Source organism: Limanda limanda, chromosome 12 (genome assembly GCF_963576545.1).
Source record: "Limanda limanda chromosome 12, fLimLim1.1, whole genome shotgun sequence".
NCBI classification, from domain to species: Eukaryota; Metazoa; Chordata; class Actinopteri; order Pleuronectiformes; family Pleuronectidae; genus Limanda; species Limanda limanda.
The window spans coordinates 18,081,788-18,098,493 of record NC_083647.1 but is presented as its reverse complement, the minus strand read 5'-3'; the positions used below and the strand labels follow the sequence as shown (position 1 = coordinate 18,098,493).

Genomic DNA, 16,706 nt, shown 5'->3' with positions numbered 1-16,706 from the left:
TTTCTGTCACAGTTGACACTTTTCCGATGCTGTCTGGGTGAAAACTAGCAGGCAAAGTGACCTACTTTAGAATTAGTCGCAGGTTTCCAGCTAGGAAAACCAATTTTTGTGTCCTGAAAATGTCACTGTTGCAGAAATACGTGTTTTCAAAAGCACTGACACAACCTTTCAGGCATGAAATCGAGGTTATCTTTTATTTCAAACATATTTATCTTTTATATATGTATATATATATATATATCACTCTGCCTATCAGGAGAATTTAGGATTTCAACCTTAAGGTGTTTGTCAAGTTTTTTTCCTTCCTTTTACTTAATGTACACTGTAAAATATATTATAAGTAGAATTTCTTTTTCTGTAAAGATACTTCCGGAGTAAATGTATAGATGTCTTATCTATACATGTGATTATTTTGGAACATAGGAAAGGAAATAGGAAGGAAGATCTCTCTTGCTTTTGAAACCCAAAAACCCAAATCCAAATCTCATAGATATTACTCTCCTAAACCTGCTGGAGATTTATTTTTAAGATCCATGAATTACTCCATGAGATTTTAAAGAAAACTCAAAAAAGCTCCATCTCGCAATTTTAAATAAAGTGTGAAACCAAAATGCTCTCTCTTCTTGTATCATGTAAAAATACTCCTTTATTCGCACAATTCCTGCAGTAAATAGTCTATTTGGGTAAAATAATAGAAGTATAACCTACAAAAGTTGTACAACACAAATTCATATTTGTTTTTTGAGCCTCCAACTGTAATTTAAACAGAACCATTTGAAAGGTTTAACAGGGAGTTCTCTCTTTGCTTTCCTCACACGAGTTACATAATACAGCATTGAATGGAAATACCGAAAGGTAAAAAAAAATGTAAAAGTTAAATTTAGCTCAAGTTCAGTACTTCAGTATATTTCATTACTGTACTTTCCAGAGCTGAGTGCTGTAAGTTGGGCTTTTACCTCTAATGGTTCCTTTTCTAACCAATAGAAAAGAGGAAAGAAATGAAAAGATCCCTGGAGATTATTCAACATTTAAAAGCCTTTTTCTTTCTTCTTTGCCAAGTATTGAATTAAATTTGCAGCTGCTTTGGCAGGTAATGAATCACTTGAACTGACTTAAATAAGATTTTTTTATTTAAAAAAAAGGACTCTCAGATTATAATGCTCGCCACTCGATGGTTTTCATTACAGCGTAGTTCAGTCTGTCAAATATCCACATGCAACAGAAGATCAATGTGAGTGCTTCTATTTTTTAATAGCCCACACTGACGCTCATTTGAACTACAGTTACCTGTAGTGACTTGGAATAAGATGAAAAACTGTACTGCTGACATGAGTGATGCTGCAGTGTTTTACGTCAACTGAGCACTTTACGAGTACGTTTTGAGAATTCAGTGCATGCTTAACTGTTTGTTCTATCATCTTTGACATTTTAGTTCCAAACAATCAATGGTTATCTTCTTTTTAGCCTTGAAAGAGTCGACTTTTGGCCACAGATGTAAAAATATTTTGTCTTAAAAGGACCTTAGGGGGGAAAGGAAATGGAGAGCAGGTTGGGGCGTACCCAGCTCCCTTGTCAATATAGGATTTCTTCACCTCATGGCCATGTATAATTCAGCCTGGGAGGGAGCTGATCACCTGGAGAGAGGCACACGGGAGAAGAGGATGTGTCTGAAGTGACCGAGGAAGAGGAGAGGACAAGGACGAAGAGGTTGGCACAGTATGGAGGAGGTGGTGAAGAGACGGCCCATAATCTCTGCCCGAGAAAGAGGTCAGTTTAAGAATTGTGTATCCCACTGTGTGTGTGTGTGTGTGTGTGTGTGTGTGTGTGTGTGTGTGTGTGTGTGTGTGTGTGTGTGTGTGCGTGTGAGTGTGTGGCTCGAACATCCACATGGACTGTATTAGAGCTGAACTGGCTTTGGTATAACATTTCTCACACAGCATTTCTACAGCCGTTGCTCCATACTGGTTTGAGATTCCTACTTTGTTTAGAATCCGTTCCCAAACAAGCCGAGGAAGGACGTTAAAATGCATAACCATAGAAAATTTGTCAAAGGGCTACATGTGGAAATCATCAGCGACAACACAGGCCGAGCCAGAGAGTCAGTGGGTGTGCTGTCTACCTCTGCTGCTTGGAACTAAGCCTGTTGCATCATTTTCATCACTGTCCTCCTCCTCCTCCTCCTCCTCCTCCTCCTCCTCCTCCTCCTCCTCCTCCTCCTCCTCCTCCTCCTCCTCCGCCTCGTCGTCCTCCTCCTCCTCCTCCTCTTCTTTCCCTCTCTCTCTCTCACTGTCAGGCCCGGGCCCTGGACGCTACGCTCTGCCCCCTACAGTTGGATACATCAACCATGACATCACCAAACCCAGCAGCCCTGCATATTCCTTCCACATCCGCAACAGCAGTGAGTTTTCATATGGAAATCTCTTGGGACGCTACATGTTTTTTTTTTCTGTTGGTTTGTAGTTGCCCAGCTTTTGATTCCCGACCAGCTAGAACTTGTTACTTTCTACATATACTGTCTGGAATTGGATGATTTGGATGTCTTTGGATGATTGTTTGTGTTTTTTTTCCTATAGTGGTCTCTGTGGACTCCAGCCCGGGACCAAGGTACCACGTTGACGCAAAGGTCACCCGCTTTGGCCGAATGGAGACGCCGTCCTACTCAATTTTGGGCCGAGGAAGGAGCACAGGAAGTAAAGGTGATTGGTTTGGGATCAAGTATATGGGAGAGCATAACAACTGTTCCATAGAGGGTATATTGTAAAGACATCTGATCAGAGGACAACAAACATTTTTTCAATTGGTGGACCAAACTCATCCTAACAAATATGGACCAAGACCATCACCAACTTCAGTCGGTACCTGAACCTGAATCGGATTCTAAAGCTGTGTCAGACCAGAAAATCTGGTACGAACATTTTGTCAGATGCGTTCCCAACAACAGGAAGATGTCCGGAACATTCAGGTGGGGATAGCGTCTGTGTAGAGCAGCAGCATGAGGCAGGACATGACATACAAAGTGACCCAACACAAATCCTCTCCTCCGATTTCAAACTGCTAACCTCAGGTCGACAGTTCAAGAGGCCAAAATGTAGACTGAACTTCAAAACAATACGAAAAAAAATGAGAACTAGTGTTTTCATTGCTTTAGTTGCCAACACTCTTGTGAAGAAGGGGATATTTTTCTTTTGATGTATTTGTTTGGTGTATTTATATGTATGTGCACCATTGTGCTGTTGAATGTGATGCAGTGATGTGGGGCAATAAAATAGGCTTTACCTTACCTTACCTAACCTAACCGTACCTTACCTTAGTTTATCTTGTCTTAGTTCAGCTCATCTTAGTTTAGCTTATCTAACCTTACCTTACCTTAGCATAGCCTTCCTAACTTAACCTAACCTATCCTAGGTTCAATTCAATTCCATATAGGTGATAAAGAAAAGCAGACTTCCTGAACCAGCTTCTTTTTGTGTGTTCACAGGGGAGCGGTTCCCGACTCCAGGACCCGGAGCCTACAGCCCAGAAAAGGCTCCACCTCTCAATGCTCACAGCCGACCTCCATCCTACACCATCGGCAGCCGCACCAGATACCGCTCTGTGGACGCTGTACCAGCCCCCAACAGGTTTATTAGTACTATCATTTATCAACTATTAGCTGGTCTATTACAGATCATTAGACAGTTTTGTCTGTGCAGCCAAAGTCTGATATAGATTATTGCTCTGTGCCATAGAGCTTCATCAACTCCACTCAAAACTAGAGAATAGAACTTAGTTCTTAGATTCTAGTGTTCTATTTCATTGATTCTAACCGGGGGCCTTAGTATTTAGTTTTTTCCCCTCTCATGTGTATTGGAAGGACAAACAAAATGCTTGAATCCTGAATCTTCTGGTCGAACTGCAGTTTAGATGCAATAAAAGTTTTTATATTAAAATACATTTATAGAGCAAATTTACAGATTAGTAACACCTTCATTGTCGTCGATATTTCTTGCAGTTCCTGGGGATTACACTTTCAGCAGTGGATGTATTTAAAAATTTCAAAATCCGAAATCTCTGAAGTAAAAAAACTAACTAGATAACTAAATCAAACTAATTAAATGAATGAATTGAACTAAGCTTTCTTTCCTCCACCAGCTACAGTCTCCCAAATCTGCTCGGTTGCCAGGTTCCTAACAAACCCTCCAGCAACAGCTTCAGCTTCTCAGGCCGCAGGAAGGTCGGCGCTCCCTCCGAGGATCTCTCCATGAGCCCGGGACCAGGAAAATACAACAGCACCAACCCAGACATCTTCCGCCAGCGCCAGCCTTCCTTCACCATGCAGAGCCGCACCAAGCGGCCCAGTTACTCTGCGACCATTCCCGGCCCGGGAGCGTACAGCCCGGAGAAGTTTCACGTGCACCTTCCCAAACCCCCGTCCTTCTCTCTGGGGGTCAGACACTCTGAATTTGTCACCCCGCTCGTGCTGCATGTAGTCGACTGACTCCTCGGTGGATTTTATTCAAAAGCTTTATTTTTATTTTATTTTTCACAAAAGATTTTGCTGTTTCTTTGACAATAAAACCAACAGTGTTACAACAAAAACTACGGCAATAACAAAAATTTCCATTTCTTTATAAATACATTTTAAATATCAACGACCTTTGCTTGCATTGTATGTGCACTCAAAACAACAAAGATCAGTGGTAGCTTAGAAGGAGAGAGATAAATAAAACCGGGTGTGAGAGTCTAAGGCTTTGTCCTCGGTAAGGTGATATTTACAGGTGAACTCCAGTTGCTGCACTTGCCGAGATCCAGCAGCTCCTTGGCGCACACCTGGAACAGGTACTCCCTCCCCGGGCTCAGCCCCTTCAGCTCCACCTGGGCGCTCTCAAACGGACCCAACTGGAGGAGAAAATAAACAATATGTTATTTTCACCATCTTGAGTTTTAAAATAAACACAATGGCTGAGGTTTGCATATGCAGATTTAACACAAATCGTCTCCATGAAAGATTAAATGTCATTTATCATCTGGAAATATAGGTGGTTCTGGTTAATAATGGATTCTAACTTTATTAATGTTAGAATACTTCATCTATTAGCAGATTGACTAATAACAGCACTTTTTGGTTTGTCAGGTTGTGAAATATCCCTTCAAATATTATGTTTACTTCTTCTTTTTGGTAATAATACAGTTACAAATGACAGCTATAATTAATTTAAGTCTCCAATATTACAAGTTAATACATTTTTAGTAGATGGACTTTAGTTAAACCCCTAGTGTAGATAGGATAAACATCAGCCAAAGGAATTACAACCATGGATACATTCTTATATTTAGATAACGCGAAGAGTAAATAGAATGTTAAATTGTTTCAATCAAACAATTGAAAATTAATAGGAGACATTAAAAAAAAACAATGTAACGAGGATTTGTTTATAGAAAACTTTTTGGAACAAGGATTTTTTAAAAGAGTTTCACATATCCCATCATTTCTGAGGTTGCTGCACTTTAACCCTGTAGATTGTGATGAAGCTCTTTCTTACATTGACAGACGATGCGATGCCCTTGTTCTCCCACTGGTACATTATCTGGTATTTGAGGGGGAAGATGTGCAGGTTGGTCCAGGTGGACGGAGGAGACCACTGCACCAGCAGGTTTCTGGTGTTGCGAGAGGAAACCCGGACGTCTACGGGAGGATCTGGTTTCACTGCACAACCAGAGACAGAGAAAATTAATATTGCTTCTTCTTATACTATCGTTATCAGGCCAAGTTGCAAAACTGCATCTCCATCAACGGAGGTAACTCACACCTTACATAGATTTAACACTTTTTAAATTTGATTATTCATCGTTCCAGTTCTTACCAATGTCCTCCAACATAAAACTTGAGAGGTAGGAGCTGCTTCCACCAGAATGAACAGCCGTGATGTTGATGATGTAGTCGGTGAGAAGCTTCAGGTTGGGCAGCTGGCAGTGCCACTAGAGCAGAAAGCAGATTTGATTCCAGTTAGTACATCTTAACGGTAAGTGTATTTTATAGTGTATTTCAATTTGAAAGAATCTATAAATGAAAGTATTTTGCTAATTTATATACACTGAGAGTGTATATTTTATTTATTTGTAGTATCCCTTTATGAAGATAAATATCTCCTTATTACTTTATATCTTTTATGTAACTTGCTGATCAATCAACTTTTAACTAACACCTCTTTATTTTTTTGTGTACCTCTATGCACTTTTATGTATTTTGTGCATTTTCTTTATTTTAGTTTATCATTTTATTTTAATTAAGTTTGTATAAAGCCCTCTGAATTGTGTTTATGAATGAAAGCTACATTAAATAAAGTTTATTACATTATTATGATGAACACACAACTCAACAAAACCAAGCACAATGCTCCTTATTTCTCTTGTCTCATGTAATGGTCACTGTGACCAGTTTGGAAATGGAGCTTGGAGTATTTGGATCAACATTGCAGTTTAAAACCTTCACAAATTCAAACCTGTAAATGAATTATGTGTGCTCAGTTTGATTTAGGTTCAAATCTGCTTCTGTACATACGGGAAAACCTCTTAACTGCAAAGATGAATAACCTTTTTACCTGTTGAGATGATGATGATGATGATGATGATGATGATGATGATGATGATGATGATGATGATGATGATGATGATGATGATGATGATGATGATGATGATGATGATGATGATGATGATGATGATGTAGGGGATGATGATGTAGGGGATGAATTATGGGAGGGTGGGATGAGATGACACTTCTCAATGATTGGCTGCCCATGTCTCTCACTGTCAAACACACACATTTACATGAATACAAACAAGCTCCTTAATGACACTCAACAGGTGCAGTCCATGCTACTAAAAGGGGTCATTTTTTTGGGTCAGCACCAGCATGAGGAAGAGGAGGAGGAGGACGAAGAAGAATTGCTTAATTTGTCCGATTTACCTGTAGGTGGCAACGTAATGTGTCGGTGGGCAGTGGGACGGTTCAGGCCAGGAGCAAAGAGTCACATTTGGAAAGCTCGAGCACCAGCAGTACACTCTTGGAACGGGGGGAGGAACTGGTGGAACAAATCATATTCAGTGAAAAAAAAATAATAATAATACAAGCAGAGCATTTAAAGAATGAATGTGTTTCTATCCATGAAAAAAACTATGTTTTAATATTACTTATCTTTTCTTGATTATTCTTATTACCTTGGTTTTGTTATATATTTATTATTATTGTTATTGTTTTTTTTAATTCAATTATTTTATTTGTATTATCCCTGTTTCTATATCACTTAAAAGAAAGAAAACACAATGAAAGCAAAGAAAATTGAAATACACACAAAACAGCAAACTACATTAATAAAATAGATAATTTTTCTCTCTGTAAAAAGATGAAAATAAACAAATGACAGAATTAAAGTGACTGTATAAAGTACAATCCAATAACTATCATACAATAAAACATGGTTATTAAATAAAGAATAATGAAGTCCTCTGTTTTAGCTTTTTGGTTAAAACTAATTCACACACACAAACACACAATGTACCACACACAGCACACACCAATAACTGTGAGCGTATGAGCACAGACTGGTACTCACCCCCTGATGTAGCTCTCAGCAGGTCCAGTGCTTGTCCTCCCAGAACACACAGGAGGAGAGTCACAGTGACCAACATTCCACCAACAGCCATCATCCGTCTTTGAGAACAATAATTCTGCCCTTGATTGTTGTCTGTTGAAAAGATATCTCTAAAAACCCTGTGGCGAAGCCTGGCACAGACAGTACGATTATTTTGTTCTCGGTTCCGTTTCCTCCAGTTTGCTACACCAGTCAAAGTTCAGAGATCACAATCTCCTCTCGATCTCTGCCCGAGTGTGTGAGTGTGTGTGTTTGAGTCGCGGCTGATCAGCTCTTTAAAGGCAGAAAATGAAAGAGGAACAGCGAGTGTGGTTTACCTCCCTCAGAAACGACTGTTTCACTTTGATGTGTCAGGTTTCCGTATGTCACAAGCAAAAACAGCAAGTTTCCTACTTGAGTATTTAACGTTTGTGTTTTATTGTTTTTACAGATGAAATAATTATGTACAAGAAGATGCAGTTCTTTGAAAGTGGTGAAGAGACATGAGAGAATATGTTGGGACATGTCCAAGTCCCTCTCTGCTCCTCTCTGTGCTCCAGACGCCCCTTTACTGTCCAAAATGACAAATAGCAGCGATAGCATTGAAAACACAGTGTGCGGCTCACACTTAAAAAGTCTTGATCAAGCTACAATGTCCATTTCCAGATGATCAGTGTCCACAGTCTGAGCTGTCACATATTTTCTGGACAGGGAGCCACGGTGGAGGTTCCAGCCAAATAAGGACGCTCCCCCGTCCCTGGGTTGTGCTTATACCATTGAGTCCCTCCACTGGATGTGCGCAGGGACGTGAAGGCCTTGTTGATCCAGTTGTTCTTTGCTGCGTGTAGCTGGTTGGCCATGAGACCCTTCTGGTGCTCCAGCTCCTGGAAGAATAAACACAGCCTTTATTAGAAATGTTACAGAAAAGTGTTGCTCTTGTATTTCTCTGGAAGTCCTTGTAACGTTGAGGTAAAAGATAGTATACTCTATTTTGCTTAAATCAAACCGATCATAACATCATTTTATAAATAATGAACAAATAAAAGTGGTCAATCAGTATACTGACTTAATTGTACTTTAATATCCCTCCTATAACATTTTACTAAACAGATATATTGTCACTTGTCACTATTGTCACTGAGTTAGTTTTGTCAGTAATTGCTAGTAGTACCTGAATACCCATTATGTTTATACTCATCAGTCTACTTAAATAATATACTAAATGGACACTGTTATTTTGCATGAAAGAAGAAACAAAGTTAAAGTTAATATACTTGTTTTAAGTACACTGAAATACTACTAGACCTACATGTATAATACATTTTACAGTAGAACAGTGAAAACACATTTAATATACTTTAAAAAAAACATCTCAAATACCAATATTTTCATCTTGATCATTTAACGGAAATCATTCAAAAGCATTTCTCCTTTCAAGAGGCTTTTCCGGAAAAATTGCTGGATCCTGTTTTCTTAAGCGTATTGAGGTCAGTTTAGGGAAGAAGCTTTTTTTCAAGGAGGAAAATCTTTTCTTTCACATTTTTTTTTTTTTTGTTTCTTTATGAATTAATTTCTGCTGTTTCTTCCTACTCTCATTTTCCCTGTCACTTCTGCTTTCCAGCAGCAGCGTGGAGACCTTGGGAAATCCTGTCCTGTCTTCTACAATCAAGCTGTTACGCTAAATGGAAATGCTTCATGTCAGTGGGGTCTGATGGCTGAACTGAAGGTTGTTAAGTTTTCTGAGTTACAAATCAGGCAGCAAACATATTCCCTTTTAAGCTCCTGTGAGTACAAGTTGTATTTCTGTTGTTATTAAGGTAAAAAAGCAGGATTAGCACCATATTTACCTGGATTTCGCACTTAGCCTCCACCATCTGGAGTTTGGTCTGCGCCAAGTCTTGCTCCATCCCCCTGATCTGAGCCTTGAGGGACTCCCTCTCCTTGTCCTGCCTCCTCTGCTCCGCCTTGCTAGGAGGTCGACTGTCCCCGTCCTGAGCTCTGATCATCACGAGGCCTCCTGTCTGAGCTGCTGCTGCTGGAGACGATGGTTCATCTGGGTCCACAATGTGCTGACAGCGAGAACAAGCCTTCATTGCACTCTGCAAACACGGAGGATGAGATATGTGAGATGAGAATATCACTGACACCTGCTGCAATAAACCATCTGTAATGAGAAAGTTAAGCAGCCGAGTCGTGTTAACAATTTCTTGAAAGCGTTGAAAATTGCTTCCTTCAACATTCTGTTCTAAATGTGGCTTGAAAGAGATCAAAAAAAAGAGAGGAAGAGATGAAAGTTTTTTTATTCTCACCTTGAGTGAATCCAGCTCTTCTCTGTGGGCGGTCTGCTGCCTCTCCAGACGGTTCGTCAGCTGGGAGCAGATCTGAGCGCAGGAGCGTTTGATGATAACATCATTAAGCAAAAACACAACTGAATTCTTTATTGTTATTAATATATTATTTGAAGCCTACACCCCGTTTCTTAACCCTGACAATTGTCTGTACCTGTTTGTAGTCTGCGATGATGCCCGATGACCTTTTGACCTCCCGCTCAGCCTTCTCAAGCTCTCTTCGAAACACCTCCTTCAGCTGGGAGATGAGGAAATCATTTTTACCTCTAACGCCGACAATAAAGTGATTATTATAATGACTGTGGGAGGCAGTAGAACCCGTTTTTACCGTGCCAGCTTCCTCTTCCTTCCTAATCTTCTCCTCCTCCGCGGCCTGCAGGAGACGTCTGGTCCGCACGAGGTCTTTGGCGAGTTCGTCCTCTTTGTCCTCCGCCTGTCAACAGCCCACAAACACCTCCATGCATTATTCAATTTTTAAATATCAATAAAAAAAAATTTGTATCTAAGGTTTTCCAGGTTTTGCAACAAAGTTGGAAAAACTAAACACATAAAAACCAGAAAAAACTCGTTTTAAATTTCATATGAGGTGATTTCTGTAAAATTCCATTACATATATCATTATAATAACTGGTATAAATAAAAGAATTAAAGGGATTTGAGAATATATTTAGCTTTGACGACTTCTATTTATACCGTTTCATAATTTTGCTTAACTCCAGAACATCACTCTTGGAAAATCCATCTCATTATTTTACATTTGAAAAGATGGTGCTTTCTTCTTGCATTTGGCAAAGCTTAATGTGCTGAGCAGGATTAAAACACACAAAACAGCATCCATCATTTCAGGGATTTGTTGAACCATTTCCTTTAAAAAAAAAAAATGCATGCTTTATGTTTCTCTGGATAAAATGAGAGCTTAGCTTAGCACTGACAGTTTATATATTGGAGTTTTTTAAAGCAAGGACTAGTTTTGATGTTTTGTATATTGAATTCTGACTCTTTCTATGAAGGACTGGAGCTAATCGCACCTTGTCCAGAGCGTTCCTCAGGGCCACCTTGCTGCTGATGAGGCGATGGGCCAGGTTGTCGTTTTCCTGCTCCAGACGGAGGCTGGTCTGCTCCAGACGACGGTTTTCCTTCTGAAAAACACTCAACTATCAGGGTTTGTGGCTCACAAACAATTTAACAATTTTATTTCTGCTGATACAGGAAGTGGCTGCATGTGAGGGCTGAGCTTCAAAGACATTGGGCTTTGATGTCAAGTCAAAAGTCATAGATTTCTGACCTCGTATTTGTCCAAAGGATCTTCCACAGCCTCCATCAACTGAAGCCGGCTCTCCCTCAGCTTAGCTTTCTTTGTCGGAACCTGAGGGGAGAAAGAATCAGATCTAACTAAATACACTAATATGGAAAAAACTGTCCTATTTAACTGAAATGAAGAAAGATATCTCCTCCACAATGATCTGGTGCCGGATGCAGAGCGAGTGCAACAAATCAAGAGCAGGCCCCAAAAAGAGATCTGGATAAGACTGAGATATGACATAGCTGGGCACATATCTGAGGATGCATGAAGGAATTAATGTGGAGGGGAGGGTTATTTTAAAGCCTGAAATTGCAATTTCCATATCTTGAATAACTAAAATGATCAGAATAGAATTCTTTTTCTAATGTCTCAAATGACAAATCATCACAGAGAATGACACCAAAGTAATTTTTTCCTTTTTCTTGGAATCAGTTTAACTCAAGATTTTACTGACAATTCCCCGCTTGCTGTAGGAAAATTCTGTGAATCCAAGTTGTGTATCTGTATGTTTTTAGATGCATTGCACTGATTTCCTGAAGACACACTGAAGTGAAAGTTCAACTAAATCCACAACAGTTTCTTAGAATGACTAGACGCTTTTTCATACATTTACAAATATTAGAATAGTGCCACGGTTTTGGTCAGTGTTGTCTCTGAAATGCTCATTTAACTGAATAAATCCAAGCAACAGTGAGTCTTACTGTGAATTTAGGTCCTGTTTCCTCCACCAGACACGCCAGGATCTCGTCCTCGCTCATCTGTTCCATAAATTCGGCATCGTACGCCATCATCGTGGACACCTCCTCCATCATCTTGCCCAAATACGCAGCCCGGCTAGCTGCTCACGCTCACACAAACAACCAAGGCCTCTGCAGGAAAAACACCTCCAACTCCAGAAATCACAGCCGATTCACCAGATGTAAGGTGACTTCCTCAAGGGGAAGACGTCTTGTTTTGACTCACGGTGACGCAGGCGAGCGGTGAATCCAGCATGAGAGTGTAAACAGGACTAAAAGCGCACGATCGGGGGAAAAGTCCACGCCGTTCCCAACACGAGGAAACGCAGCTTTACAGTCCAAAGGTGGAGGACAGAGAGAGATACACCTCCCAACAGGTAAAGAGCAGCTGTGTCCTTTCCCACCAGAGAGCAGAGCCACTTGGACACAGTGTCATCTGAAGGAGTGTGTGTCTGTGTGTGTGTGTTTTACAGGTGCACAGGCAGTAACAGGTTCAGCAAGGTTTATATGCGACCTGAGAGAGTGTGTGAAAGAACAACAGCCTCAGATACACCCACTGCAGTGCTCAGCTTTCAACACAACACAACCCACACACACTTAAACACCACTAACAACAATAATTTGATCCCACAATGCATTTTGTTTGGACATTCATCTTAACTTTCATCCATTCTCCACTTTCTTCTGGCTCATACTCTGGCACAGACGCAGTATGAAGCTGCCACACTGACATGGACCCACTTTAAGTGACGTAAGTGATGTGGTATTTGTGATATTTGCCCCTGAGGTGCTGCTGTGACACACATTATTATTGTTGTCTGATCAGCCTGGCAGGAGAGCAAACGGGTCCGGCAGGTAAAGCATGACTTTGCAGAATAACAAAAGAGGATTCTGCACCTCCGCCCACTTTATCCCCTTTATTCACATTTTCCCTTGCAAGTTTCTCCTGACTTCTCCCTTAGTCACGACGTCGCGCACTTAATTTTGTGTCTTTTCCTTTCATGATGAATGACAAATTACCTAAGTTTCCCCCCCGTAGGTTTCACTTCCCTTTCTCTCAGCGGCTTGTGGCTCCTTCTCACTTCCGTCTTTGATTGACTCAACTTTTTTTTGAGTCCCTTAACGTCTGTGATTTTTGTTTTGTCATTGTGGTTGAAGACAAAAAAAAAAAAGTCCAGGCAGATGTATAAACATTTATTCCTCCTCAAAAAAAGGAACCATTTGTGAAACACGGTGGATTCTTTTGTGTATCAGGTTATAACAGAACTTATTTTTAGTTTCACACGGACAAATCTGAAAAATACACTTTTTTAACAATCGGAAGAAAACAAGGAAGCTGTTTAAAGGTGTCAGTTCTGATTCTGTTGTGGTCACTGTGGTGCAACAACAACACAGAGCCGCTGGCCGCTAGAAATAAACCTTTCACCAGACAATGGGAACCATATGTGTTGTGTGAATATATCAAAGTGCACCTCAAACGCTAAATTAACAAAAAGTAATTTTACATATTTACTGTAATTTAGCACAAACTTATTCACAACGATTGGAGGTGAGGAAAGAATTCTCACAGCTCAGTGGGAACATTGTGAGAATACAGTGAATAAATATGTTTATGTCTTTTCATCAATAATCTTTCATACAATTGTGTTCATATATTTATCTCAGTTACAGAACAACGTTGGATAATTGGACAAAGTAAACTTTCATTTCCAAATGTAAATGTTCCATTCTCTCACAGTCTACAAGGGAAGTAGATGGAGAATCTCACATTTGGTACAAACTAACTTAAACACATCTAAACCCTGACACCCTTCACAAAAACTACAACACTCCTTGAAAATATATAGATTCAGGCATATACTGTGGAATAACACTGCATTTCCTCACTCTACAGCAGATATAAGGGCTTTAGATAAAAACATGAACCTTTATATTTGTCACTTTCCTAAAACAAGACTCAAATCTTCTTTTCATCCACTTCAATCTGTAAACATGAACATATTAATACCATCAAATCCTATGGAAGACACAGGTCTAGCTCAATTTCATAAAACCTGAAGTGAAAGTAGAAGCAAAATAAATTCTCACTGTAGTAAAGGACTTTTTTTTTACCAGCAGACTGAAACTCGACTCTTCCAGATAATTGCATGATGCACGGAAATGCTCCGACTTGGGAGTTTCTCCTATGGAGTCTTTTCCTCCGGCAACAGTAGAAACTACCGATGGAGCCGAGTCGTTTCTGTCCAAACGAGCGCCTCGTAGAAAAACTGTTAGCCCTCATGTATAATAAGCAGCAGAGGAGGTGGGGGGGCAACAATACAGGAGGGGAAACTGAAGAGGTGGTGGTGGTCCATGTTTTAGACTCAGCATTTTGTAACCGGTTGACTTCTTGTGAGCAAGAGCCCCCTCGTGGCAAACCTGTGATTTGTGATATTGGGCTATATGACAGAAAGTTGACTTGACTTGTTCATGAGTTTCTCCTGATATTTGCGTTACATAAGGAAAGAGAACTCAAAATGTTACTGGATAAGTACAAATCCACCTTTTACCTCCGACAAGCGGTTATGTTTTCACACCTGTCTGCTTGTTGGTTGATTTGTTTGTTTGTTTGATAGCAAGATTACGCAAAAACAACTCAACAGATTTACGCATGTAATTTTTACACACACTTTTTTTAACATTGCGAGACGTTTTTTTTCTCAACATTTTCACTAATTTTCCAAGGAATGTTACAACATTTTTTTCACTTTCATTTTTCCTTTGGGAGGAAATTCCTACTTTTCTTAATAATTAGCACACAAAAAAAAACATTGTGACACCCCAGAACATGTGATTCAATTGTGAAATAATTTGGAATTGAATCAGAAAATATGAACCAATAACAGAAAGTGTAACTGGTGGAATATTTGGTGGAAAAGGGATTTTTATCAATTTAATTTGAAATTCATTATTTCTTATAACTCAATTCCTTTGGGTTTGTAAAAACAGTGCAGTTTTTTAAAATAAACTTTCATGGCAACAAAAAATATGCAATTTGTTTTTAAGAATTCATCTGTAATTGATCATCAACATGGTTTTTGTGGAAAAAAAGAAAGAACAATGACTTGTGCGTGGGGCCCTTTTGTGTTCACACTATAGAGAACATGCATGGTCACGTGTCTCTGACAACTTTCACATTTGGCCTGAATGACGGCACCAGTGCAGACGCGTCCACACCTGAATGTGGACCGGGTCACATCGATAATCCAATCGGCAACAACACGTTTTAGTCCCATGTGAAACAAAGTGAGGCTGATTAACCGGCTCCCTGCTGATGTAACAGCACTTCACGCTGCCCTCTGCTGGTCCGTGGATCTGTTGCCCACACAGAGGCTCGGCTCAGTCTGTGGGTCACTTTCCCTCGGATGAATCTGTGGCTGAAGTGAGCGTGTGCGGTAATGTGGGTGTGTGAGTGTAATTGTGCTGTTTTGTAACCTGTAACCTGAGTTTAGTCACATGTGCTAGATGTGTGAATGTCAGGTGTATGTATGTAAATCTATATGTCTGTGTGGCGGTGCAGCAGAGGTCAGACATCGGTGCTGTAGGGGCGCGGCGGCGGAGGGAACAGGTCCGAGGGGCCGAAGTAACTCAGAGGAGAGGATCCCTGCGGGTTGGCGGACAGAGGAAGAGAGACGGACGGGTTCTCGTAGTAGGTGTGGAAGCCCAGCCGCTCCCCTCCGTTACGCATTCCGTCTGCGAGACCAGAGTGGGTGGGGCGCGGCGAACAGGTGGGGCAGGGGCTGTGGTGGGACCCCGTGTCCAGCTGATCCACGGAGACCGGGGTGACAGTGGCGCCGTCCATGGCGAGGGCGTTGCAGGCGTTGCAGGGAAAGTGAGAGAGGGGGTCCTCTCCCACCGCGGAGCCCACGTCCACCTCCGAATCATTTTTCTTACAGCAGTAATACTGCAGAGGGCGAGGGAGGGGACAGAGGGAGACAGAGTTTGAAAATAAGGGTTCAGGGTTAAAGGATTCTTAAAGGAAACATAGGATGCTTTAACACTAAACACTCTTATACATTTTTGAGAATGTAAATGTACTTCTTCTAAATTTTCCTTTTTCAGTGAACTATCCCTTTAAAGATACAGGAGCTAAAACCAAGGGTTACAGACAGAGGCTGAAAAGAGGAGCTGCAGCTATGGACAGTGTGAGGACAGTGATGTGTTTTCTGAGCATTAGAGCATTTAAACCTTTTCAAGTGAAAACACACGGGAACATTATGAACCTATGTATGAGCAAAATAGTTACTTTTGTCAATTTCATTTTTATTAATCTTATCTTCATTTCAAATTTCTCATGTTGTCCACAGATCAATAAACTCAGTTATTATTTTTATAAAGTGTATACAAAAAGCTTTATAGTGCAAAGGCTTTAAATGATCATATACTGTATTTTTGTGTTTGTATAACTTTTTTAATGTATTTTATGTTTATATTTTTAAGTTTACACATGTATATTTCATATATTTATCTCATTATGCTCTCTACTCTTTTTGCACAAATCTTGTGATCCCTTCTTGTGCCTCTGTTTTCTTTCCATCCATCTATAGATTTAAGATTCATGCACACACAGTGGTACCTGGAGTCTACAGTAACAGAGCACTGCTACGATGCACAGCAGTATCACTCCGGCGAGAATTCCTCCGGATATAACGATAGTTCCCGCTGACAT

General features: G+C 40.3%; 4 protein-coding genes across 4 annotated transcripts; 1 reads left to right on the top strand and 3 right to left on the bottom strand.

Annotated features, from left to right (window-relative positions):
• The first annotated feature begins 1,718 nt into the window (after nucleotides 1-1,718).
• odf3l2a (outer dense fiber of sperm tails 3-like 2a) lies at nucleotides 1,719-4,477 on the top strand. The gene is made up of 5 exons (XM_061083035.1): nucleotides 1,719-1,767; nucleotides 2,294-2,398; nucleotides 2,574-2,696; nucleotides 3,479-3,620; nucleotides 4,132-4,477. The coding sequence occupies exons 1-5, from the start codon at nucleotides 1,719-1,721 to the stop codon at nucleotides 4,475-4,477; spliced, it is 765 nt and encodes a 254-aa protein (XP_060939018.1).
• A 152-nt stretch (nucleotides 4,478-4,629) lies between these two features.
• ebi3 (Epstein-Barr virus induced 3) lies at nucleotides 4,630-7,668 on the bottom strand. The gene is made up of 7 exons (XM_061083036.1): nucleotides 7,593-7,668; nucleotides 6,947-7,061; nucleotides 6,734-6,786; nucleotides 6,582-6,625; nucleotides 5,844-5,958; nucleotides 5,523-5,686; nucleotides 4,630-4,878 (listed from the first exon to the last, which is right to left on the bottom strand). Exons 1-7 carry the CDS (start codon nucleotides 7,666-7,668, stop codon nucleotides 4,723-4,725), a joined length of 723 nt encoding a protein of 240 aa, XP_060939019.1. The 3' UTR covers nucleotides 4,630-4,722.
• Nucleotides 7,669-8,024: 356 nt separating this feature from the next.
• On the bottom strand, nucleotides 8,025-12,296 carry LOC133015766 (rab GTPase-activating protein 1-like). Its single transcript, XM_061083034.1, has 8 exons — nucleotides 11,963-12,296; nucleotides 11,244-11,324; nucleotides 10,987-11,097; nucleotides 10,287-10,391; nucleotides 10,113-10,196; nucleotides 9,920-9,991; nucleotides 9,458-9,709; nucleotides 8,025-8,494 (listed from the first exon to the last, which is right to left on the bottom strand). Exons 1-8 carry the CDS (start codon nucleotides 12,071-12,073, stop codon nucleotides 8,303-8,305), a joined length of 1,008 nt encoding a protein of 335 aa, XP_060939017.1. The 5' UTR covers nucleotides 12,074-12,296; the 3' UTR covers nucleotides 8,025-8,302.
• A 3,267-nt stretch (nucleotides 12,297-15,563) lies between these two features.
• LOC133016127 (protein FAM163A-like) lies at nucleotides 15,564-16,706 on the bottom strand. Its single transcript, XM_061083454.1, has 2 exons — nucleotides 16,614-16,706; nucleotides 15,564-15,941 (listed from the first exon to the last, which is right to left on the bottom strand). The coding sequence occupies exons 1-2, from the start codon at nucleotides 16,704-16,706 to the stop codon at nucleotides 15,564-15,566; spliced, it is 471 nt and encodes a 156-aa protein (XP_060939437.1).

Excerpts from the sequence above, each read along its gene's own strand:
- odf3l2a (XM_061083035.1), top strand. The coding sequence starts at position 1,719 with ATGGAGGAGGTGGTGAAGAGACGGCCCATAATCTCTGCCCGAGAAAGA. Across the intron at positions 2,399-2,573 it reads CTTCCACATCCGCAACAGCA|TGGTCTCTGTGGACTCCAGC; the intron begins GTGAGTTTTCAT and ends TTTTTCCTATAG. Across the intron at positions 3,621-4,131 it reads GCTGTACCAGCCCCCAACAG|CTACAGTCTCCCAAATCTGC; the intron begins GTTTATTAGTAC and ends TTCCTCCACCAG.
- ebi3 (XM_061083036.1), bottom strand. The coding sequence starts at position 7,668 with ATGTTGGTCACTGTGACTCTCCTCCTGTGTGTTCTGGGAGGACAAGCA. Across the intron at positions 7,062-7,592 it reads GCTGAGAGCTACATCAGGGG|TTCCTCCCCCCGTTCCAAGA; the intron begins GTGAGTACCAGT and ends TTGTTCCACCAG. Across the intron at positions 5,687-5,843 it reads TTTTATGTTGGAGGACATTG|TGAAACCAGATCCTCCCGTA; the intron begins GTAAGAACTGGA and ends CTGGTTGTGCAG.
- LOC133015766 (XM_061083034.1), bottom strand. The coding sequence starts at position 12,073 with ATGATGGAGGAGGTGTCCACGATGATGGCGTACGATGCCGAATTTATG. Across the intron at positions 10,392-10,986 it reads TGAGGAACGCTCTGGACAAG|GCGGAGGACAAAGAGGACGA; the intron begins GTGCGATTAGCT and ends GGCTGTTGACAG. Across the intron at positions 9,992-10,112 it reads TCATCGCAGACTACAAACAG|ATCTGCTCCCAGCTGACGAA; the intron begins GTACAGACAATT and ends TCCTGCGCTCAG.
- LOC133016127 (XM_061083454.1), bottom strand. The coding sequence starts at position 16,706 with ATGTCAGCGGGAACTATCGTTATATCCGGAGGAATTCTCGCCGGAGTG. Across the intron at positions 15,942-16,613 it reads TCTGTTACTGTAGACTCCAG|TATTACTGCTGTAAGAAAAA; the intron begins GTACCACTGTGT and ends CGCCCTCTGCAG.